General features: G+C 43.7%; 4 protein-coding genes across 4 annotated transcripts in view; 2 read left to right on the forward strand and 2 right to left on the reverse strand.

The window, feature by feature from the left end:
* Positions 1 to 2,037: 2,037 nt before the first annotated feature.
* Positions 2,038 to 3,432, reverse strand: Rpl36al1 (ribosomal protein L36A like 1). Its single transcript, NM_031105.2, is given in 2 exon segments — positions 2,038 to 2,470; positions 3,371 to 3,432. A coding segment is annotated over 1 exon segment (321 nt). The 5' UTR covers positions 2,442 to 2,470; positions 3,371 to 3,432; the 3' UTR covers positions 2,038 to 2,120.
* A 157-nt stretch (positions 3,433 to 3,589) lies between these two features.
* On the forward strand, positions 3,590 to 6,079 carry Mgat2 (alpha-1,6-mannosyl-glycoprotein 2-beta-N-acetylglucosaminyltransferase). Its single transcript, NM_053604.2, has one exon. The coding sequence runs from the start codon at positions 4,032 to 4,034 to the stop codon at positions 5,358 to 5,360; it is 1,329 nt and encodes a 442-aa protein (NP_446056.1). The 5' UTR covers positions 3,590 to 4,031; the 3' UTR covers positions 5,361 to 6,079.
* A 2,251-nt stretch (positions 6,080 to 8,330) lies between these two features.
* Dnaaf2 (dynein, axonemal, assembly factor 2) lies at positions 8,331 to 17,497 on the reverse strand. The gene is made up of 3 exons (NM_001014197.4): positions 15,624 to 17,497; positions 12,401 to 12,544; positions 8,331 to 9,670 (listed from the first exon to the last, which is right to left on the reverse strand). The coding sequence occupies exons 1-3, from the start codon at positions 17,427 to 17,429 to the stop codon at positions 9,167 to 9,169; spliced, it is 2,454 nt and encodes an 817-aa protein (NP_001014219.3). The 5' UTR covers positions 17,430 to 17,497; the 3' UTR covers positions 8,331 to 9,166.
* The window catches only part of Klhdc1 (kelch domain containing 1), a 95,250-nt gene continuing 94,758 nt past the window's right edge, over positions 17,400 to 17,891 (forward strand). The window contains exon 1 of the mRNA XM_039112250.2: positions 17,400 to 17,537. The gene's annotated coding sequence lies outside the window, so the exon portion shown is untranslated. The remainder of the gene's footprint in view (positions 17,538 to 17,891) is intronic.

The raw sequence follows: 17,891 nt of genomic DNA on the forward strand, positions 1-17,891 counted from the left end.
TCCAATACCTCTTCTGGTCTCCATTCACAATTTCTGAAATCTTTCAAAAATCCAACACTCTTGCCTTTAATCCCAGCACTTGGGAGGTAGAGGTAGGCAGATCTATAAATTTGAGGCTAGCCTGAGATCCAAGGCCGTACAGAGAAATCCTCTCAAAGTAAAATTTAAAAAATCAACACTTCTCCCAAATTAGGGATGCACAATCCTTGTGCATAACTACAGATTCAGAATAGTATGTTTCTCAGAGTATAGTTTCAGAATGTTTTTCAGACATTCCATATACTCACCAAATACTGAAGCAGGTTAGCTTTTATAAATTTCAGAATGTCCTTTACATGTGATTTTTTTTTTTTTCTTTTCCACCTTTGAGGAGAAAGTGGAAACATTTTTACTGATTGTGTTACTTGAGGATCTAGCAGGGAGGAGTATTTATCACTAAATATTCTGTCCCCCAAATCATAAAGTCATGGTGTGATGATACACATTTAATTCTAGCACTTGGGAGGCAGAGACCAGCAGAGTTGGAGGCTAGCCTGGTTTACATAATGAGTTCCAGGTCTGCCAGAGCTAATTGGTTTGGAGGAATGGAGGCTACTGGAGACGGCCCTCCCTGGTGTTAATGTGCTGCTGTTTGGCTTAGAAAGGAGACCCTCTAGATTTCACCTATAGTTCATTTTACTAAATTTTTTTTTTCTCCCTAGTTTTTCGAAACATAGTTTCCCTGTATATTAGCACTCTTAGAACTTTGTAGACTAGGCTGGCCTTGAACTCCTGCCTGTCTCCCAAGTGCTGAGATTAAAGGCTTAAAGTTATGCCCAGCAGCATAGAACACTTTTTTAGAACTTTATTCAAACGGTTATAGTGGCAAACCTTAAAGTTGGCAGAGGGTGGTGGATCTCTGAACTTAATGCCAGCCTAGTCTACATACTTCCAAGACAGTCAAAGCTAGACACCCTGTCTCCCAAAAATTTTATTTCTTAATTAGGTAATGATGGTATAGGTCTGTAGTAGAAGACTTGCCTAGTATATACAAGTCCTTAGGTTTAATTCCTGGCACCCCCACACCCACCAATGAAAAAGCTTGCTTTCCTCATTATCTTTAACTTTCTACATAAGAGTTGGTTTCAGATAAAACACTGAGCCAGAAGTTATTCAAATGAGTATCTTTTCTAGATGTCTGTGCTCCATATGCATGCCTGGTGTCAGCAGAGGGTGCTGGATCCCCTACAACTATAGTTACAGTTGTGAGCCATGTAGATGCTGGGGATGTTTTACAAAAAGAACAGCCATGGGCTGAAGAGATGGCTTTTATCCGTAAGGAGCACTGGCTATTCTTCCAGAGGACCAAGGTTCAACTCCCAGCACCCACATGGCAGCTCATAGCTGTCTCTCACTCCAGTTCTAGGGGACCTGATAACCTCACATATATCTACTCCTAGGCAAAGAATCAACACACATAAGATTAAAAAAAAAAAAAGCAGCTAGGGCTACTAAGCCATCTCTCCAGTCCTAATTGTATTATTTACCTCCACCATCCAAGGAGTAATTCTTTGGTTGAATTCAAATTTTACCCTCCCCCTTTTTAATGGATTTTTTTTTAATGAGTTACCCAACACATATATCACTGTCCATGGTAAGTTAACCAACATCAACAAATCTAAAATAATGGAAAATATGAACAATTAAATAGCAAATCTGAATACCTCATGGAAGATATGACCAGTTAAATGTTAGTCTATAAGCCATTCTGAGTGGAATGACACCAGATCTGGGAAATGAATTACATAACCACAACATGTTTTGTGCCCATTATTCTGTAGCTATTGGTTATCTCTGTAACTTCTTGTAGGGCACTTAGTATACACCTAGCCTAGCATGCAGGAAGCTCTGGGTTCAAACTGAGCATCATAGAAATAGGACACGGTACAATTCTGTAATCCTAATACTTAGGAGGCAGAGGCAGACCCTGACTCAAAGTATGTCTGAAAACAAAACCCCCTAAGTAATGCAATTTTACTTAAAATCAAAACATAAGGCTTAGTACCAGTAACAATAACTTTTATTCTCTAGCAGGTCATTTTTCTACTGCTTCAGTATTTTCCTCTAAGAAAACACAAGTTTTAGAACTGGATCACTTGACCCTTTCTCTTCTTGTCGCCTCCCAGTTCAAAATGCTTGCATCTCTTAATGGCCAGCATCCTCTTAGATCTGCAGTTGGGCTCAACACACTCAAGCCTGAGCACAATCTTCTTTGTGGTTTTGGCCTTCTTTCGAAAAATTGGCTTTGTTTGCCCGCCATAGCCACTCTGCTTCCGGTCGTAGCGCCGCTTTCCTTGGGCATACAGGGAATCCTTGCCCTTCTTATACTGGGTCACTTTGTGAGGCTGGTGCTTGCCACATTTCTTACAGAAAGTCCTTCGGGTTTTAGGTACGTTGACCATCTTTGCAGCAGAAGTGTCTGCGATGAAAACTGTAATAAAGTTTTAGGAATTATGGATCTTGAAATGCAAGTTTTAAACAGATATAACTTGTAGGAATATATTAAAAAAAACAGTAATGATCAAAAATGTGTAAACTCACTAATTACCCATTTTTCACATGAATAAAAGGCCAGGCACGTGTACAACTATTTGAGTGCCTTAGAGGCAGGACAGGACAAGCAGCTGAGTGGTTGAGCACTTGCCTAGTGTGCTTAAACATGGGGATTCAATCCTCACCACTTCAAGCCTAGAGAAAATCCGGAGCTTTTTTTCTTTTTCTTTTTGAAATAGAACGAGACATAATCAGACCTGATAGAGTATGTCCTGGGAGGCTGAGGCAGAGAGTAGCTAGTTCAAGGTCAGCCTGAGCATCATATAAAAGAAAAAAAAAATAACCCGCATCCAAAAGAAAAAAAATAGCAAGACAGTTGGGGTAGCCAATACAGTTCTCAAAACAGAATTCAATTTATTATAGCTCTCTGAAAGGACAATGTAGTGGCGTCCGGGTAGAGATGAACTTTTTCCGGACTACCCCACACCAGTTCTCTCCATTTTCTAGCTTTGATTGGCGTACAACGAAATACAGTAGTTTCTGCAACAACCGACTTCGTTCCTTCCCCCGAGCCACGTCAGTTTGTTTTGGCTTTACCTCTCTAAAGCACCGTCACCCGCCAGCCGGTCCGAAGGCTGACGTGTCGTTAGCACCCAGCGCGCCTCCCGGCCCAGTAGCCGCCATGCTGGAGCGTCTCTTCTGAGGGGGCCGCGGGCTGGCCTCAGGCCACGGCAGGCAGCACCTGCCCCTTTCCCACGCCTCGAGGAGCTCGGTCGGCTCCGGCCTTCAGGCAACCGCAGTCCCCAAGGAACCGGCTACTGCTCAACTCCAGACTTACCGAGAGACAGGCAGCAGCGATCCCCGCCTCAACCGCACGCGCCGAACAGGAAAGGGACGGATGGAGCGGAAGTCGGAACTGAACCTGAGCGACGGGACTGCGAGCCAATAAGCAGCAGCCTCCTCCGGAGGCTTCTGGGAAGCGCCAACCAGTGGCCGGCGGGGCGGGGCGGAGGGTGTGGGCCGGAGGGCCGGGGCGCTAGCAGGCCAGTCGCGGCTTGTCAGAACGGTCGCTGCCGGAGCGGGGCGAGGCTGCGGCGTTCGGTGTCGGCGTTCCGCCGTGCGACCAAGGATGAGCGCGCAGAGGACGCAGGGCCACGGGCAGCGCAGGTAAAGAAACCACGGTGTGGCGGCCGTGGCTGGGCTTCTTCCGGGACCCCGGGTGCTGAATGGAGAGGACCGAGGCGACACTAAGCCGCGGCTCATAGCGGCGGGGCGGCTGCTTGAGCTGCAACTGCCAGAGGATGTGCGGAGCTCGGGCGGCGCGAGGCAGTTGAAAGCCTTCGGGCCCCAGGACGCCGGGGCCGGGGATGAGTTAGCGAGGGCCGCCCCGGGGGCCAGTTCCTAGGGCTACAGGCCAAGGCGACGGCGCCGCCCGCCCGCCCCTTCCGTGCAGAGGCCGCCAGCTCCTTTCCGCGCCCGCGCTCCCGGCCCTGGAGACCATGAGGTTCCGCATCTACAAACGGAAGGTGCTAATCCTGACGCTCGTGGTGGCCGCCTGCGGCTTCGTCCTCTGGAGTAGCAATGGGCGACAAAGGAAGAACGACGCCCTTGCCCCGCCGCTGCTGGACTCGGAGCCCCTACGGGGTGCGGGCCATTTCGCCGCGTCCGTAGGCATCCGCAGGGTTTCTAACGACTCGGCCGCTCCTCTGGTTCCCGCGGTCCCGCGGCCGGAGGTGGACAACCTAACGCTGCGGTACCGGTCCCTAGTGTACCAGTTGAACTTTGATCAGATGCTGAGGAATGTCGATAAAGACGGCACCTGGAGTCCGGGGGAGCTGGTGCTGGTGGTCCAAGTGCATAACAGGCCGGAATACCTCAGGCTGCTGATAGACTCGCTTCGAAAAGCCCAGGGTATTCGCGAAGTCCTAGTCATCTTTAGCCATGACTTCTGGTCGGCAGAGATCAACAGTCTGATCTCTAGTGTGGACTTCTGTCCGGTTCTGCAAGTGTTCTTTCCGTTCAGCATTCAGCTGTACCCGAGTGAGTTTCCGGGTAGTGATCCCAGAGATTGCCCCAGAGACCTGAAGAAGAATGCAGCTCTCAAGTTGGGGTGCATCAATGCCGAATACCCAGACTCCTTCGGCCATTACAGAGAGGCCAAATTCTCGCAAACCAAACATCACTGGTGGTGGAAGCTGCATTTTGTATGGGAAAGAGTCAAAGTTCTTCAAGATTACACTGGCCTTATACTTTTCCTGGAAGAGGACCACTACTTAGCCCCAGACTTTTACCATGTCTTCAAAAAGATGTGGAAATTGAAGCAGCAGGAGTGTCCTGGGTGTGACGTCCTCTCTCTAGGGACCTACACCACCATTCGGAGTTTCTATGGTATTGCTGACAAAGTAGATGTGAAAACTTGGAAATCGACAGAGCACAATATGGGGCTAGCCTTGACCCGAGATGCATATCAGAAGCTTATCGAGTGCACGGACACTTTCTGTACTTACGATGATTATAACTGGGACTGGACTCTTCAATATTTGACTCTAGCTTGTCTTCCTAAAGTCTGGAAAGTCTTAGTTCCTCAAGCTCCTAGGATTTTTCATGCTGGAGACTGTGGTATGCATCACAAGAAAACATGTAGGCCATCCACCCAGAGTGCCCAAATTGAGTCATTATTAAATAATAATAAACAGTACCTGTTTCCAGAAACTCTAGTTATCGGTGAGAAGTTTCCTATGGCAGCCATTTCCCCACCTAGGAAAAATGGAGGGTGGGGAGATATTAGGGACCATGAACTCTGTAAAAGTTATAGAAGACTGCAGTGAGAAAAAAATTCACAATTGCAAAAGCAACAGTGACAGTCTTCTATTTTTTATATTTGTCTCAATGGGATATACAATTGAATAAACGATATAGGAACTGGTTTCTGCTTTAATACATAAACTTCTTGTAAAAGGTGTCCAAATACATAGTAATCCTTTTCAGTTATGACTGATTAAAATTTCAAACTGAAATTTTCATTTTGAGACTTGGGTTTTAAAATTCAGTCTGTATCTGCTTAAAAGTAATGATTAGATTATTGGTAAAAAGAAAGGGGGAAATTTGATTTAAATCACATCTGTTAATCTTTTTATCTAAAACTTTGTATACTTTTCCACTTTCAAAAGTTATTTTAAGTACAGCAAGATTTATTTAAAACTGTCAACAGTATAAAAAGTATTACAATAAATCATTAGAGTATTGCTGGGACAGACCCAGTTTCACTATTGACACAGTGATTAGGAATTGTTTGACTGGTTTAATAACTCAGAAATTAAGTTTGTTAAGCACCCTGTTGGAAGAGTCATTTTCAGTATTACTGATCCCTGTGCTATTGTGTTAAGATTTGCCTGTGCTTTCAACCTTCATATTACATGATTCTTTTGGAATGTATTTGATTAATAAGAAAGTTTAAACAATGTTTTCACCTCAATGTAGAAATACAGTGGTTTTGACTTTTTTCTTTTTAGTGCTGCCAAAATAAAATACTCATTTTTGCATAAAAGGTTCCATGATCATTTTGCTTCAGAATGTTCTATTTGTATCAATAAAGGCATTCTAGAAGTTTTGAGAATGAGCATTACATCTTAATATTTTCTAGCTCTACATTGTATGATTTTAAAATGAAGCTTGTTCATGACAGTGCATTCTCTTAGGAAGAAATTGTTTGGCTTTCAAATTAGTCAGGCACAGATAGTGAACCATGAGGAAAGCTGCTGCATAAGGGAAGTACGGCCTAAACTGTTTCTGAAGGCCAGAAATGATACAAAGTCCAGTTCTGCCATCGTACAGCAGGACCGGTGCCAACTCCAAGGAGTAAGAAGCATTCTTTAGGCTTACTCCATGTTTTATATTACTTTTCCATGATATAATTACATAAAAGTTATAGAGAGCTCATTTGTGTGTAAAGATGACTGTTGGTCATTTGAACCAACATCTCAAGAATTACTGTTTTCATCGTCTCATATTGGAAATGTGTGTGCTTTCTCAAGGTGAAAACAAAAGTTGTCTGGTTTTTGGCTTTTGAGATGTCTTACCACATTTGTATGCTGTGTGCACACGTGTGGGTGTGCACGTGTGTTGGTGGTGCATGCTGAAGGTCAGAGGATGTTGGCTCTCTACCCTGTGACTCTCAGAGACAGAACCCCAGGCACTTTGATGGCAGATGCCTTTCCCCTCTGAGCTATCTTATTCTTTCTGCTTGTTTAAAGATTGGTTTGGTGCGTAGCTCTGGCTGGCCTTGTGTTTATAACCCTCCCACCTCTGCCTTCAACTGGGATTAGAGCCTCTTGCATGCAATACAAGGGCTATACCCCAAGCTATACTCCCAAGTGTATAATGCCCAGTGTTGTATGAGGAAAGATGTAAATCCATTCTCCAGGTTTACACCCCAGTATAGTATCTTAACCTGATACCACCAGTTCAAAGGACAAAGAAAATGTTTTCCAGGAGCGTTCAAAAGCTAGTTGTAATTAGTAGCCTTGTCTGAAACAGAACTAGATCAGCTCATGTTCTTGGGACTAGTGATGAACCCAGAGACTTTCTCTTTTACGTCTTTTTCATGCTGTTCTAAAATACAACACAAAACTGTTAGGATCTCTTTACCTCATTTTAGGAGTTATAAATTGATTTTTAAAATAGTTGATTTTGATATAAAAGACATTTTCTTCTGTCAGAACAAATGGCCAGACTTTAATTCCTGTTTTGAGTTAAATTTATTTTTTTTATGTGTGGGTATTCTGTCTGCATATGTATCTTCGTGCCACCTGTGGAAGTCAGAGGAGGGCATTGGATCCTGTGGAACTGAAGTTAACATAGTTGTGAGCTGCTAGGATCCTCTCAAAGAGCAGCTAGCATTAACCACTGAGCCATCTCTCCAGCCTTTTCAAAAATTTTAAACATATTCTTTAAAACCAAATGTTTTTAGTACTTTAACTTCCAAGAACTTAAGAGTTGGTTTTGAGTTATCTTAAAAAATTTAAATTTATCTTTATGTGTACTGATGTTTTGCCTGCATTTATATATGTTCACCACATGTGCACCTGGTGCCTACATAGGCTAGAAGACGGCATCAAATCCTGTGAACCTCGAATTAGGATGGTTATGAGCTATATATAATGTGGAAGGGATAAAATCTGGGTCTTCTACAAGAGCAAGGGCTCTAAACTGCTCAGCCACTGACTCCAGCCCCTAAAAGGACGATCAGTTTTTTAGACAGGTTCTCTTTGTAGCCTTAGCTGTCCTGAAGCTATGTAGATCTGGCCTTGAACTTACAGACCCACTTGCCACAGCAGGTGGGATTAAAGGTATGCACTACCATACCCAACTTGAAGATACATTTTTAACTATTTTTATCTTTGTGTTGTGTGTGTGCACAAGTTTGTGTGTCACAGTAGATGTAGGTGTCAGAAGAAACTTGCAGAAGTAGATTCTCTCCTTCCATTATGCAAGTACCAGGGATTGAACTCAGGTTGTCAGGTTTGCCAGCAGGTACCTTTATCTTCAGAGCTGTCCAATTGCACCCCAAATTATCTTACATTGTATATGTGACAAATTCAAAAAATACAAAATAGCTTTCATTTCTACTGGTTTAGATCATTATCTGTTAGTAGAGTTCTTTCCCTTCTTAAAAATCTATTTCTAACATAAATATACGTTGGAACATACGATATGAACAAATTTTAGCATTATATTCCTGCATCATATTCCAGTTAATTGCACTCTTGAAAATTTAGGTAAGAAACGTTAACTCTGAATTTTTATCTTGAAACTTTAATATAAAAATTGACCACAAACCCAGTATATACTTGTAGTACAACTAATTATCTTTTAAAGATTTTATGTATATGAGTACACTGTCGCTGTCTTCAGACACACCAGAAGAGGGCATCAGATCTCATTACAGATGGTTGTGAGCCACCATGTGGTTGCTGGGAATTGAACTCAGGACCTCTGGAAGACCAGTCAGTGCTCTTAACCGCTGAGCCAACAACTAAGCATCTTTAAAGTCCAGCATGCTGATGCATGCCATAGTCTCAGCACTCAGAAACTGAGGCAGGAAAACTTTGAGGGTAGGCCAGGCTACATAGGGAATATAGAACCAACTTATATCTCACAAACTAAGGGGCCGGAGAGATGGCTCAGTGGGCAAAGACCCTTCCCACCAAGGCGGATGACCTGGGTTTAATCCCAGAGACACATTGTCTGTTAACTCCAAATGTTTTAAAAAAAAAAAAAACTTTGAGAAAAATATTTCTATTAGAAAAATCACAAAGATTTTCTCTTATTAAGGAAACTGTTCAAGAAAATTATCTCCAGGGGGTTTTTTGTTTTTAAAAAGACATGGTGTCATATAGCCTAGGCTGGCCCCTAATTCATTATGTAGCTGAGCCTGACCTCACCTGACCATCAGGTATCCAGTGCTAGGCACTGGGATTACAGGTATCTGCTGTAGTCTGCTAGCTTTCTCACCGGACAGAATCAACTGTAAATGTTTGTTTATACATCAATTTATAGTTAAAAACACAAAGAGGCTATTTTAGGTCCCAGTTTTTTTTTACATTTTTACATTTAAATTTCAAAATTATATACATTAGTCCAAATCATATAGCAAAGAATTCTGAAAATCGAATGCACAATGAGTTGTGTGGTCTTTAATAATCTGCACACTACCATCCTGCATATTGGTTTCTTTTATAGTGTCAAAGTCATGTGTGTTTTGAACTGCAGTTTTGTTCGGTAATGAAGATAGGTGATCTCCACCTATTTTTTTCTCCTTAGTTATTACTGGCTCTTTTATATTTTCCTTCTCCTCAGCTGAGTAGGCAGTACTACTTTCTCTTATAAACTCAGGATCCATTTTTGCCTCTGATTGCAGACGTTTTCCAGACAGCACATGAGGAACATCAGGACAGCCCTGTTGGAGGCCCACAGCTCCACAAGTGTTTATTTTTAGTCCTTCAACCGCTACAGATGAATTCGAGTCAGCTGTAGAGGTGGTAGAATGTTCAGTGTTTTCTTTTTCACTTAGAGGACATTCTTCTTTGACTCCTTTTTCCTTTCCTTGAAGTCCATCAGGATCACTACATTCTTGCAACTGTATCAAGAGAAATAGCAAATTAGTAATTATTTGAAGCAACAGAAATTGAATCACAGCTTTTATGTATGTATGTGTGTTCATGCATGATAAAGCCCAAAGAGGTCAGAAGGATCAAACTCAAGCTTGGCAGTGAGTGCCTTTAGAGTGTGTGTGTGTGTGTGTGTGTGTGTGTGTGTGTGTGTGTGTGTGTGTGTGTTTGTGTGTATGTGAGTGAGTGTGTGAGTGAGTGTATGTGTGTGTGAGTGTGTATGTGAGTGTGTATGTGAGTGAGTGTGTGTGTATGTGTATGTGAGTGTGTGTGTGTGAGTGTGTCTGTGAGTGAATGTGTGTGAGTGTGTGTGTATGTGTGTGTATGTGAGTGAGTGTGTGTGAGTGAGTGTGTGTGGGTGTGTATGTGAGTGTGTGTGAGTGAGTGTGAGTGTATGTGAGTGTGTGTGTATGTGAGTGTGTGTGTGAGTGTGTATGTGAGTGTGTGTGAGTGTGTATGTGAGTGTGTGTGAGTGTGAGTGTGTATGTGAGTGAGTGTGTGTATGTGTATGTGAGTGAGTGTGTGTATGTGAGTGAGTCTGTGAGTGAGTGTGTGTGAGTGTGTGTATGTGTGTGAGTGAGTGTGTGTGGGTGTGTATGTGAGTGTGTGTGTGAGTGTGAGTGTGTATGTGAGTGAGTGTGAGTGTGTGAGTGAGTGTGTGTGTGTGTGTGAGTGTGTGTGTGTGTGAGTGTGTGTGTTTTCTGGAGGCCTTCACATGGTTTCAGCAAGCACCTGTACCTACTGAGCCATCTCAACCTCAAACTAGCTTCAATTTTTCTTTAAAAAATTTTTTTAAAGATTTATTTATTATGTTTACAGCATTCTGCTTGTATGTGTGCCTGCAGGCCAGAAGAGGGCACCAGATCCCAGCATAGATGGTTACAGGGTTGCTAGGAATTGAACTTAGGATGACTTCCAGAAGAGCAGTCAGTGCTGAGCCATCTCTTCAGCCCTTAAGACATTTTAGATAGGGTCTGGCTTGGAACTTGAGATCTGCCTGAAATTAAGCAAAATGGTTGGTGGCTTTGATTTTGTGATTAAATTCTTTCAGTTAGGACTGGGGAAAAGGTTCAGCTAAGAACACCTGCTGGGAAGTCCAGGTTCAGTTCTCAGCATCCATATGGCAGCCCTCCCCCACCCCCAGCACACTTGCTATATACATGCTGACAAATCACTCATATACACATAAACTAAAAATCTTTACATGCACATTTCCTTCTTTCTTGTTTTTTTCTTTCTTTTCTTGAGACAAGGTTTCTCTACACATCCCTGGCTGTCTTGGAACTCCCTGTGTAGATCAGGCCTCTGCCTCCTGATTTCTAGGATTAAAGGCCTGCACCACCAAGCCTGATTAAAACTTTTAAAAAAGAAAATTCCTTCCAATTATCTCATCTCCTTTTTTTTTTTTTTTTTCTTTTCTTTTTTTCGGAACTGGGGACCGAACCCAGGGCCTACCACTGAGCTAAATTCCCAACCCCCAAGACTAAGCTTTTAAGGAGTGCCTACAAACACCTTTAATTACTACAAGGGCATTACTGAATTTCTCAACTTTTCTTTTTCAGTCAGGAATACTAGTTCCTAGGTGGTTTTTGTCCAGTGTTGAAGGCCATAAGCATAACCAAACAAGGTTCAGCTAAAAGACAATGAGTAAATTCTATGATGTCATTCCTGATTGGAAAGCCGAGACTTATCTCTGCAAACTTTCTAAATATATATGCATATCTGGATTAAAAACATCTATCCTTCTAAAAATCAGATTTAAAAAATCTTTTATTTAGGGGATAGAAAAGAGGCTCAATAGCTACTCTTCCATGACATGGGTTCAATTCCCAACGCACATGGTGTTTACAGCTGTGTAATTGCACTTCCAAGGGATCCGATGCTCTCTTCTAGCATCCATGGGCGCTAGGCACAAGTGTGGTACACAGACATACATGCAGCAAACGCTCATGTTTCTTCACTGTTTGTGTGCCCACATGTGTGACACGGTGCATAGGCAGAAGTTGCTCCCATATAAATATTTTTCTTGAGTTAGCTAACTAAATTGCCTGTTGGTATATTTTAAGCAGTGAGGCCATGATGAATATCTTTTTGAGTTGTGTGAGCCTTCAAATGTTTTTGCTGTGGTACTTTTATAAATGTTATGCAGAATATAAGATTCTGGGTTTCAAACCACAAGACAAACTGCTAAGTTTGTCTAGGTATAAAATTCTGATTCCAAGGTTCACCTTCAACTGCTGTTTAGTAAATTTTAAATTCGTCTGACTTTCTTTTTTTTTTTTTTTTAAGATTTATTTGTTATGTATGTGAGTACACTGTAGCTGTCTGCAGACACACCAGAAGAGGGCATCAGATCCCATTACAGATGGTTGTGAGCCACCATGTGGTTGCTGGGATTTGAACTCAGGACCTCTGGAAGAGCAGTCGGTGCTCTAACCACTGAGCCATCTCCCTAGCCCCTCGTCTGACTTTCTAATCCCCTTAGTGTTTACTCACAAGAAATTGATTTGTACCATGAAAATGAAGATTTTTATCACACAGTAGACACGCAAAAAGTCTTGCCGCCACTCTGCCCAGCCATTATATACAAGTTATTTCCAATTCCGATGTCAAGAATTGAACTACAGTCATCTGGCCAATAGTCTCGTGACGTAATCTTGCCATCAGTCACTATTTTTGAATGCCCACTAAAGTCTTACCTTCGCATGGATCTGAATCTGCTCCTCAGTGACCTGAAGAACCTCAATCAGTGGAGGGGACAGAGACCTCGCTGGCTTCAGTGGGGAGCGAACGACCTCTTCAAGAAACTCATTAACATTTTCTTCATCAATAAACAATCTTTCCTAAAGTAAAAGGAGAAAAAAAATACTCTATCATACAGGTCACACTTAACAGTCATACTAAAAGCAACTCAAAAGTTTATTACACGTTCATTGTTACAGCTTTTTAAATGCTTATCTCGGGGCTGGGGATTTAGCTCAGTGGTAGAGCGCTTACCTAGGAAGCGCAAGGCCCTGGGTTCGGTCCCCAGCTCCGAAAAAAAGAACCAAAAAAAAAAAAAAAAAAGTTAAATGCTTATCTCACCAGCACTAAGTGCTGTCCTGAAAAGACATCTAGTATTGCCTAGAATATGAAAAACATGTATTTGTGAGATCTACCTAAAGAGACAGAGAAAAGAAAATGAAGTTGTGATGGTTTCCCTAAGTTTACTAAAGTAGAAATGTGCTTTCCTACCAGGATGACTTACAAATAGCATTTTTCTTTTTTCCAGATATATAGTGTCTGAGGTAGCCCAGGGAAGCCTCTGTGTACCTGCAGGTAATCCTTCTGTCTCCATCTCCTAAGTGCTGGTGCCTCTTGATGTCTTAGGAATATTCACAGCAAAGGCTACAAAGGAAACCTAGACATTATAGTTCAGTCTCCTATTAATTCCTAATGAACCAGCTAAGAAATAGAACTAGACCTGTTCAAATATACCTGTTAAATTCTTGACTGTAAACTGTGGCACAAACATCTATTTTCCAGCCCTTGGGAAGTAGAGGCAGGAAGATTGTAAGTTCAAGGTCACTTTCAGTTACATAGGCTAGCTCAGGCCACCTCAGATTCTGTGTCATTAACAAAATGAAATCAACAATAAATGAAAGTTCTTAGCCATGTAAGAGCCGATCACAGTATTTTAAAAAAGTACATTCTAATTATTTTTCTTTTGTTTTCTTTTTTGTTTTTTAAGAATTATTTATTTTATGTATGTGAGTACAGCTGTCTTCAGACACACCAGAAGAGGGCATTGGATTCCATTGCAGATGGTTGTGAGCCATCTGTGGTTGCTGGGATTTAAACTCAGGACCTCTGGGAAAGCAGTCGGTGCTCTTAACCACTGAACCATCTCTCCATATTTTTAATTTTTGAAGCAATGTCGGGGTTTAACAAAAATATTTTAATACTGACTTTAAGAACAAGGATAATGGAAAAGTAAGGTGCCCAGAGCTGGGCATAGCAACTCACATCTTTACTCACGGTGCTCAGGAGGCAAAAGACAAGGTTAGTGTAGTCTTCAAAGAGAGTGACAGGGCACCCAAGGCTACAGAGAGACACTGTCTCAGGAAAAGAGGAGAGCGAAAGAGAGGCACTCAGGAGAGACACACTTGAAATAGGAGTATGGACTTTTCAAAGAAGTCACCATATGTTTTAATTTTAAGAATTGGAATATTTTACTGTATATAGTTGTATAGTATAGAGTGAAATATTTTATGTGTATATAGTTACTTATACTAAGTAGTTTTTAAGACAAAAGATTTTTCAACTATTAATAGAGAATTTAAACATCACTATCACCCAAATCCAAATACCATATAATTTGTTCCTATTCATATCAGGTGAGAATTAGCCATTTAACCACATTTAAAATTATTTAATTTATAAGATTGGTTCAGTGTTACCCCAAATAAGATTATCTTCTATGCTTTTATTTAAGTAAATATTGTAATTACAAAGAAAAGATTATTAAGTTGTCCAAAGAAGGGGACAAAAATCAGAGATAAGTTTCAAGTTATGTTCAATTAGATTGAACAATATTTGAATTTGCAAGTGAACTAATGAATTGGAAGAATTTTATATTTAGAGCAGTTTGCCTTGCTAACATTTGAAGATTCATAGTCTTTTTTTTTTTTTTCCCCAGAGCTGGGGATCAAACCCAGGGCCTTGCATTTGCTAGGCAAGCGCTCTACCACTGAGCTAAATCCCCAACCCCAAGATTCATAGTCTTATATTCATTAATTCATCCATTCACTTATTACCTTTGCCTCACTCTGAAAAAAGATACGCCAAATATTTTGATTTTCAGCCAATCCATGGGAATATTTGTATGGCAATGGTACCATTAAACTACTGAAAATTCATATTTATCCTAATGACTGATATTATAAAAGTGGCTGAATTCACTAGCCCTAAAACTCTTATGAAGTCCCCTAGTTACTATTTAGGGTGTAAATATGTATTTTGTACTTTTTATGTGTAAAGTGACAATTCTGGCCTTGAAAGCCACAAGTCTCTCTATGATAAAAACACTAATAGTAATAAAATGATTATACATGTCTCACTACTCCCAATTTTCTTTTTATTTTCTTTAGAACCGTGTCTCACTACAAAACACAGACTGGCCTCGAACTCCTAATCCTTCTTCCTCAGGCTCCTGAACCAAAACAGATTTATCCTAAAACTAAACGTATATATCCTAAACCTCCTACATTTCGCCAGTCAGTTTGTTTGCCCAGAAGTGTTTCTGATTTAGTTGCTCCTTGGGTCAAACACTAGGGGCAAGGACAACTAAAAGCAAACGGAGGGAAACTTTCTTTGTAAATTACAGCACCCACCAGAGGGCGACCTTACTGAATTTAAGCCCTCATTGAGTTAAGTAGCCTCAAATGGCCAAATGGGATGTAGGAAAGGACACTAAGGCCTAGAGCAAGGGTGCTCTACCACTGAGCTCAATCTCCAACCCCAGCATAGAACGTAAATTACTTCCTCTCTGGAAGAAATCTATCATTACTTGCACAAATTCTAAGCTTGGAAGCAAGTGACTTCCCAAGTTAAAATAGGAGCACTTTGGAGGGAATTTTTACCACAAGTCCTTTTGAGAACGACTAACGATATAACCTTTTTCTCAAAAGAGATAGAACCCTCAATTTTCTTGCATAAGTTTCCAGAAGTCTAGGAGTCACTAAAATCCAGTTTTCTCTAGTCAGTCGGTGGACCCCAAAACAACCCTGAAGACTTGAAGTGCATCTTTAGAACATGTGCAATCTTCGCTTTGCGAATGAGCTTAACCTGCACTATTATATGAACGAATAGAAAATATTTATGTCCATGTAACAAAAATGTTTATAGTAAGATAAGAGTATTTCAAATAGTGAGAACGGTTACCTCCAAAGAATCCTTGTTCAAGCCCCAATACCACTCTCGCCAAAGTCCGTGGCTCTCTGGAGATTTTGCCAGTACTATGACAGCATTGTTTAAAGAAATGCTAATCGCAGGTTCTTTGGTACTCAACTTATTTTCCGGAGCAAACTGCAAAGTGAAGGAGTAACCTGAGTCTTGTGTGGAGAAGCACAGTTCGTAACTGAAGGGACTCAGATCCCCGTGAAGACTTTGCGGCTGAATCCCAGGCACTTGGATGAGCAAAGTCAAGGAGTCTTCATCCTGATTACACTGTAAAGGAGGGCACAAGGGTTTGATGCTCTCCGTTCCCGGGCCACCCATGTCTGAGCCCGAGGTGTCGTGGCAGGTCCCCTCCTGTTCCTCACTAGTCTGGACACTGAGGTCTCCGTACACTCCCGATCTTTCCGCAAGGGATTCAGCGTCGCCGCTCTGGAAAGCAGAATAAAGGAGGCTTCGGTTCTCAGGAGTTGTCCCTTCCCCGGGGCCTAGTGGTGTCACTGAGTCCCCTCCGAAGTCCTGCTCCGGCTCGGGAACGAGCTCCCCTTCAGCTTTTGCAGTCCCGGCATCTGGGGCTACCACACAGCTCTTTCTCCCGTGGTCAGCTCCAGAACTATCTGCAGACTCTTCCCGAGCCCCGGCAAGATCGCCCGCGGAAGTGCAGGCTATATTGTCAGTTCCGGTCTCGGCCGTAGGCCCTTCCGGTGTCGTCGAGAAGTCCTGGCGCGCGACCGCCAGCGCCACCGGCAGCGTGACTACCAGCTGCCGCCGCGCCTTATTGTACTGTGCCCTGCCGCGGCCGTCGTCCACCGGGTACGGCAGCGAGAGCCGCAGTCGGTAGTCGGGGTTTCTGGAATCTAGGCACAGCAGCTTCCCCTTCACCTCCAGCTCCGCCCGCTCGGCCGAGCGCAGCAGCGGCAGCTCGATGGTGACCACCAACTCGTGCGGCACGGTGCTTGGGGCCGCGTCGCGCGAGCAACGGTAATCCTGGAGGTCCACGTGGTGGCGCTGCACCACGGAGCAGCGCGGTTCGGTGGGCTCCGGGCGCTGCACAGCCTTGGGAGCCGGGGACGCGGGCGAGCGGGCGGTGCTCTCCGCAGCCGCGGGGTAATGGTACGGGTATGGTGGGTACGGGAGAAGCCCTGGCAGCTCCCCCTCGGGCTGAGCCCGGACGCCCTCGGGAAGGGGCGTGCGGAGCACTGCGGCCTCCGGCGTCCCCTTGTACTTGATCTTCAGGGTCTTGGCGTTCCTGCGGTCCAGCCTGACGCCGAACTGCTGCTCCACCGCCTCCAGGGCCGTGGCGTCCAGCATTTCGCGGAAGCGCTCGTGGCTCCTGGCCAGCGCAAGCGCTTCCGGGTGGAAGACCACGTCGTAGACGGTGTAGCGATTACCGTTGCGGCCCGCATACTGGCGGCCCGGGGCCAGGCTATAGGGCAGGGACCAGTGGCTGCCGGCCGCCGTGCCGCCACGCCCGGGGCCTGGCCGGCTGCTGGGCGCGCCTACCAGTGAGTTGCTGCACACGTTGACGAAGCAGCGATGCTCCCCGTCTAAGCTGGTACGCAGCACGTGGCCCGGCTCAGGGTGCACGAACCGCACCTCCACCCCACGCTCCCTCTCCAGTGCTGTGATCTCCTCCTCGTAGCGCCTCCGGTTCTCAGGGTCCGTGATCTCCGCGGCGTAGTCGGAGAACATTCGGCGGAACTCTGGGTCCTGAAAAGCGGAGGTAAGCCGTTGCACCTCCTCTCCGCTCAGATCCAAGTCTTCCAGCGCTGAAGAGGCTGCCGTCTTGGCCATGGTGACCCACGCGGCCCCTCACCCAGACCCAGTGAAGAATCAACGTGAACCGAGTGTCTAGGATGCGCTTCAGAGTCAGGTTCATGAGGAACTGACCAGCTCAGAAAGGTAACGGCTGAATTATCAGGGCAGCGCGTGCTTTGTTGCCATGGTAACACCCAGGAGGAGGGGCAGTGATCTAGTGGAAATTGCTAGAAATAGGCTCCCCTGTTCCGTGCTTTAAACTACTGCGTCAGGATACGTGTGTTTTGCAGTCTGTCATGGTAATTGTCCTCGTTTTCAGCGCTGTGGCTGTGTCTTATTAACTGTTTAATTTCACAGACAAGTGAGAAGTTTTCTAGCCAAGGCTACAATTCTCAAACCTAACTTTATCTGACTCTTTGCACTTTGCAGAACCAATGTTTAAGCCCTTTCCATTTTCAGGTATTTCACCTCATAGTTGTCCCTCAGAAACCCTTGGGG

The sequence above is a fragment of the Rattus norvegicus genome, chromosome 6, assembly GCF_036323735.1.
Source record: "Rattus norvegicus strain BN/NHsdMcwi chromosome 6, GRCr8, whole genome shotgun sequence".
In the NCBI taxonomy this organism is placed as follows: domain Eukaryota; kingdom Metazoa; phylum Chordata; class Mammalia; order Rodentia; family Muridae; genus Rattus; species Rattus norvegicus.

Excerpts from the sequence above, each read along its gene's own strand:
- Mgat2 (NM_053604.2), top strand. The coding sequence starts at position 4,032 with ATGAGGTTCCGCATCTACAAACGGAAGGTGCTAATCCTGACGCTCGTG.
- Dnaaf2 (NM_001014197.4), bottom strand. The coding sequence starts at position 17,429 with ATGGCCAAGACGGCAGCCTCTTCAGCGCTGGAAGACTTGGATCTGAGC. Across the intron at positions 12,545-15,623 it reads TGAACAAGGATTCTTTGGAG|GAAAGATTGTTTATTGATGA; the intron begins GTAACCGTTCTC and ends CTTTTACTTTAG. Across the intron at positions 9,671-12,400 it reads AGATTCAGATCCATGCGAAG|TTGCAAGAATGTAGTGATCC; the intron begins GTAAGACTTTAG and ends CTCTTGATACAG.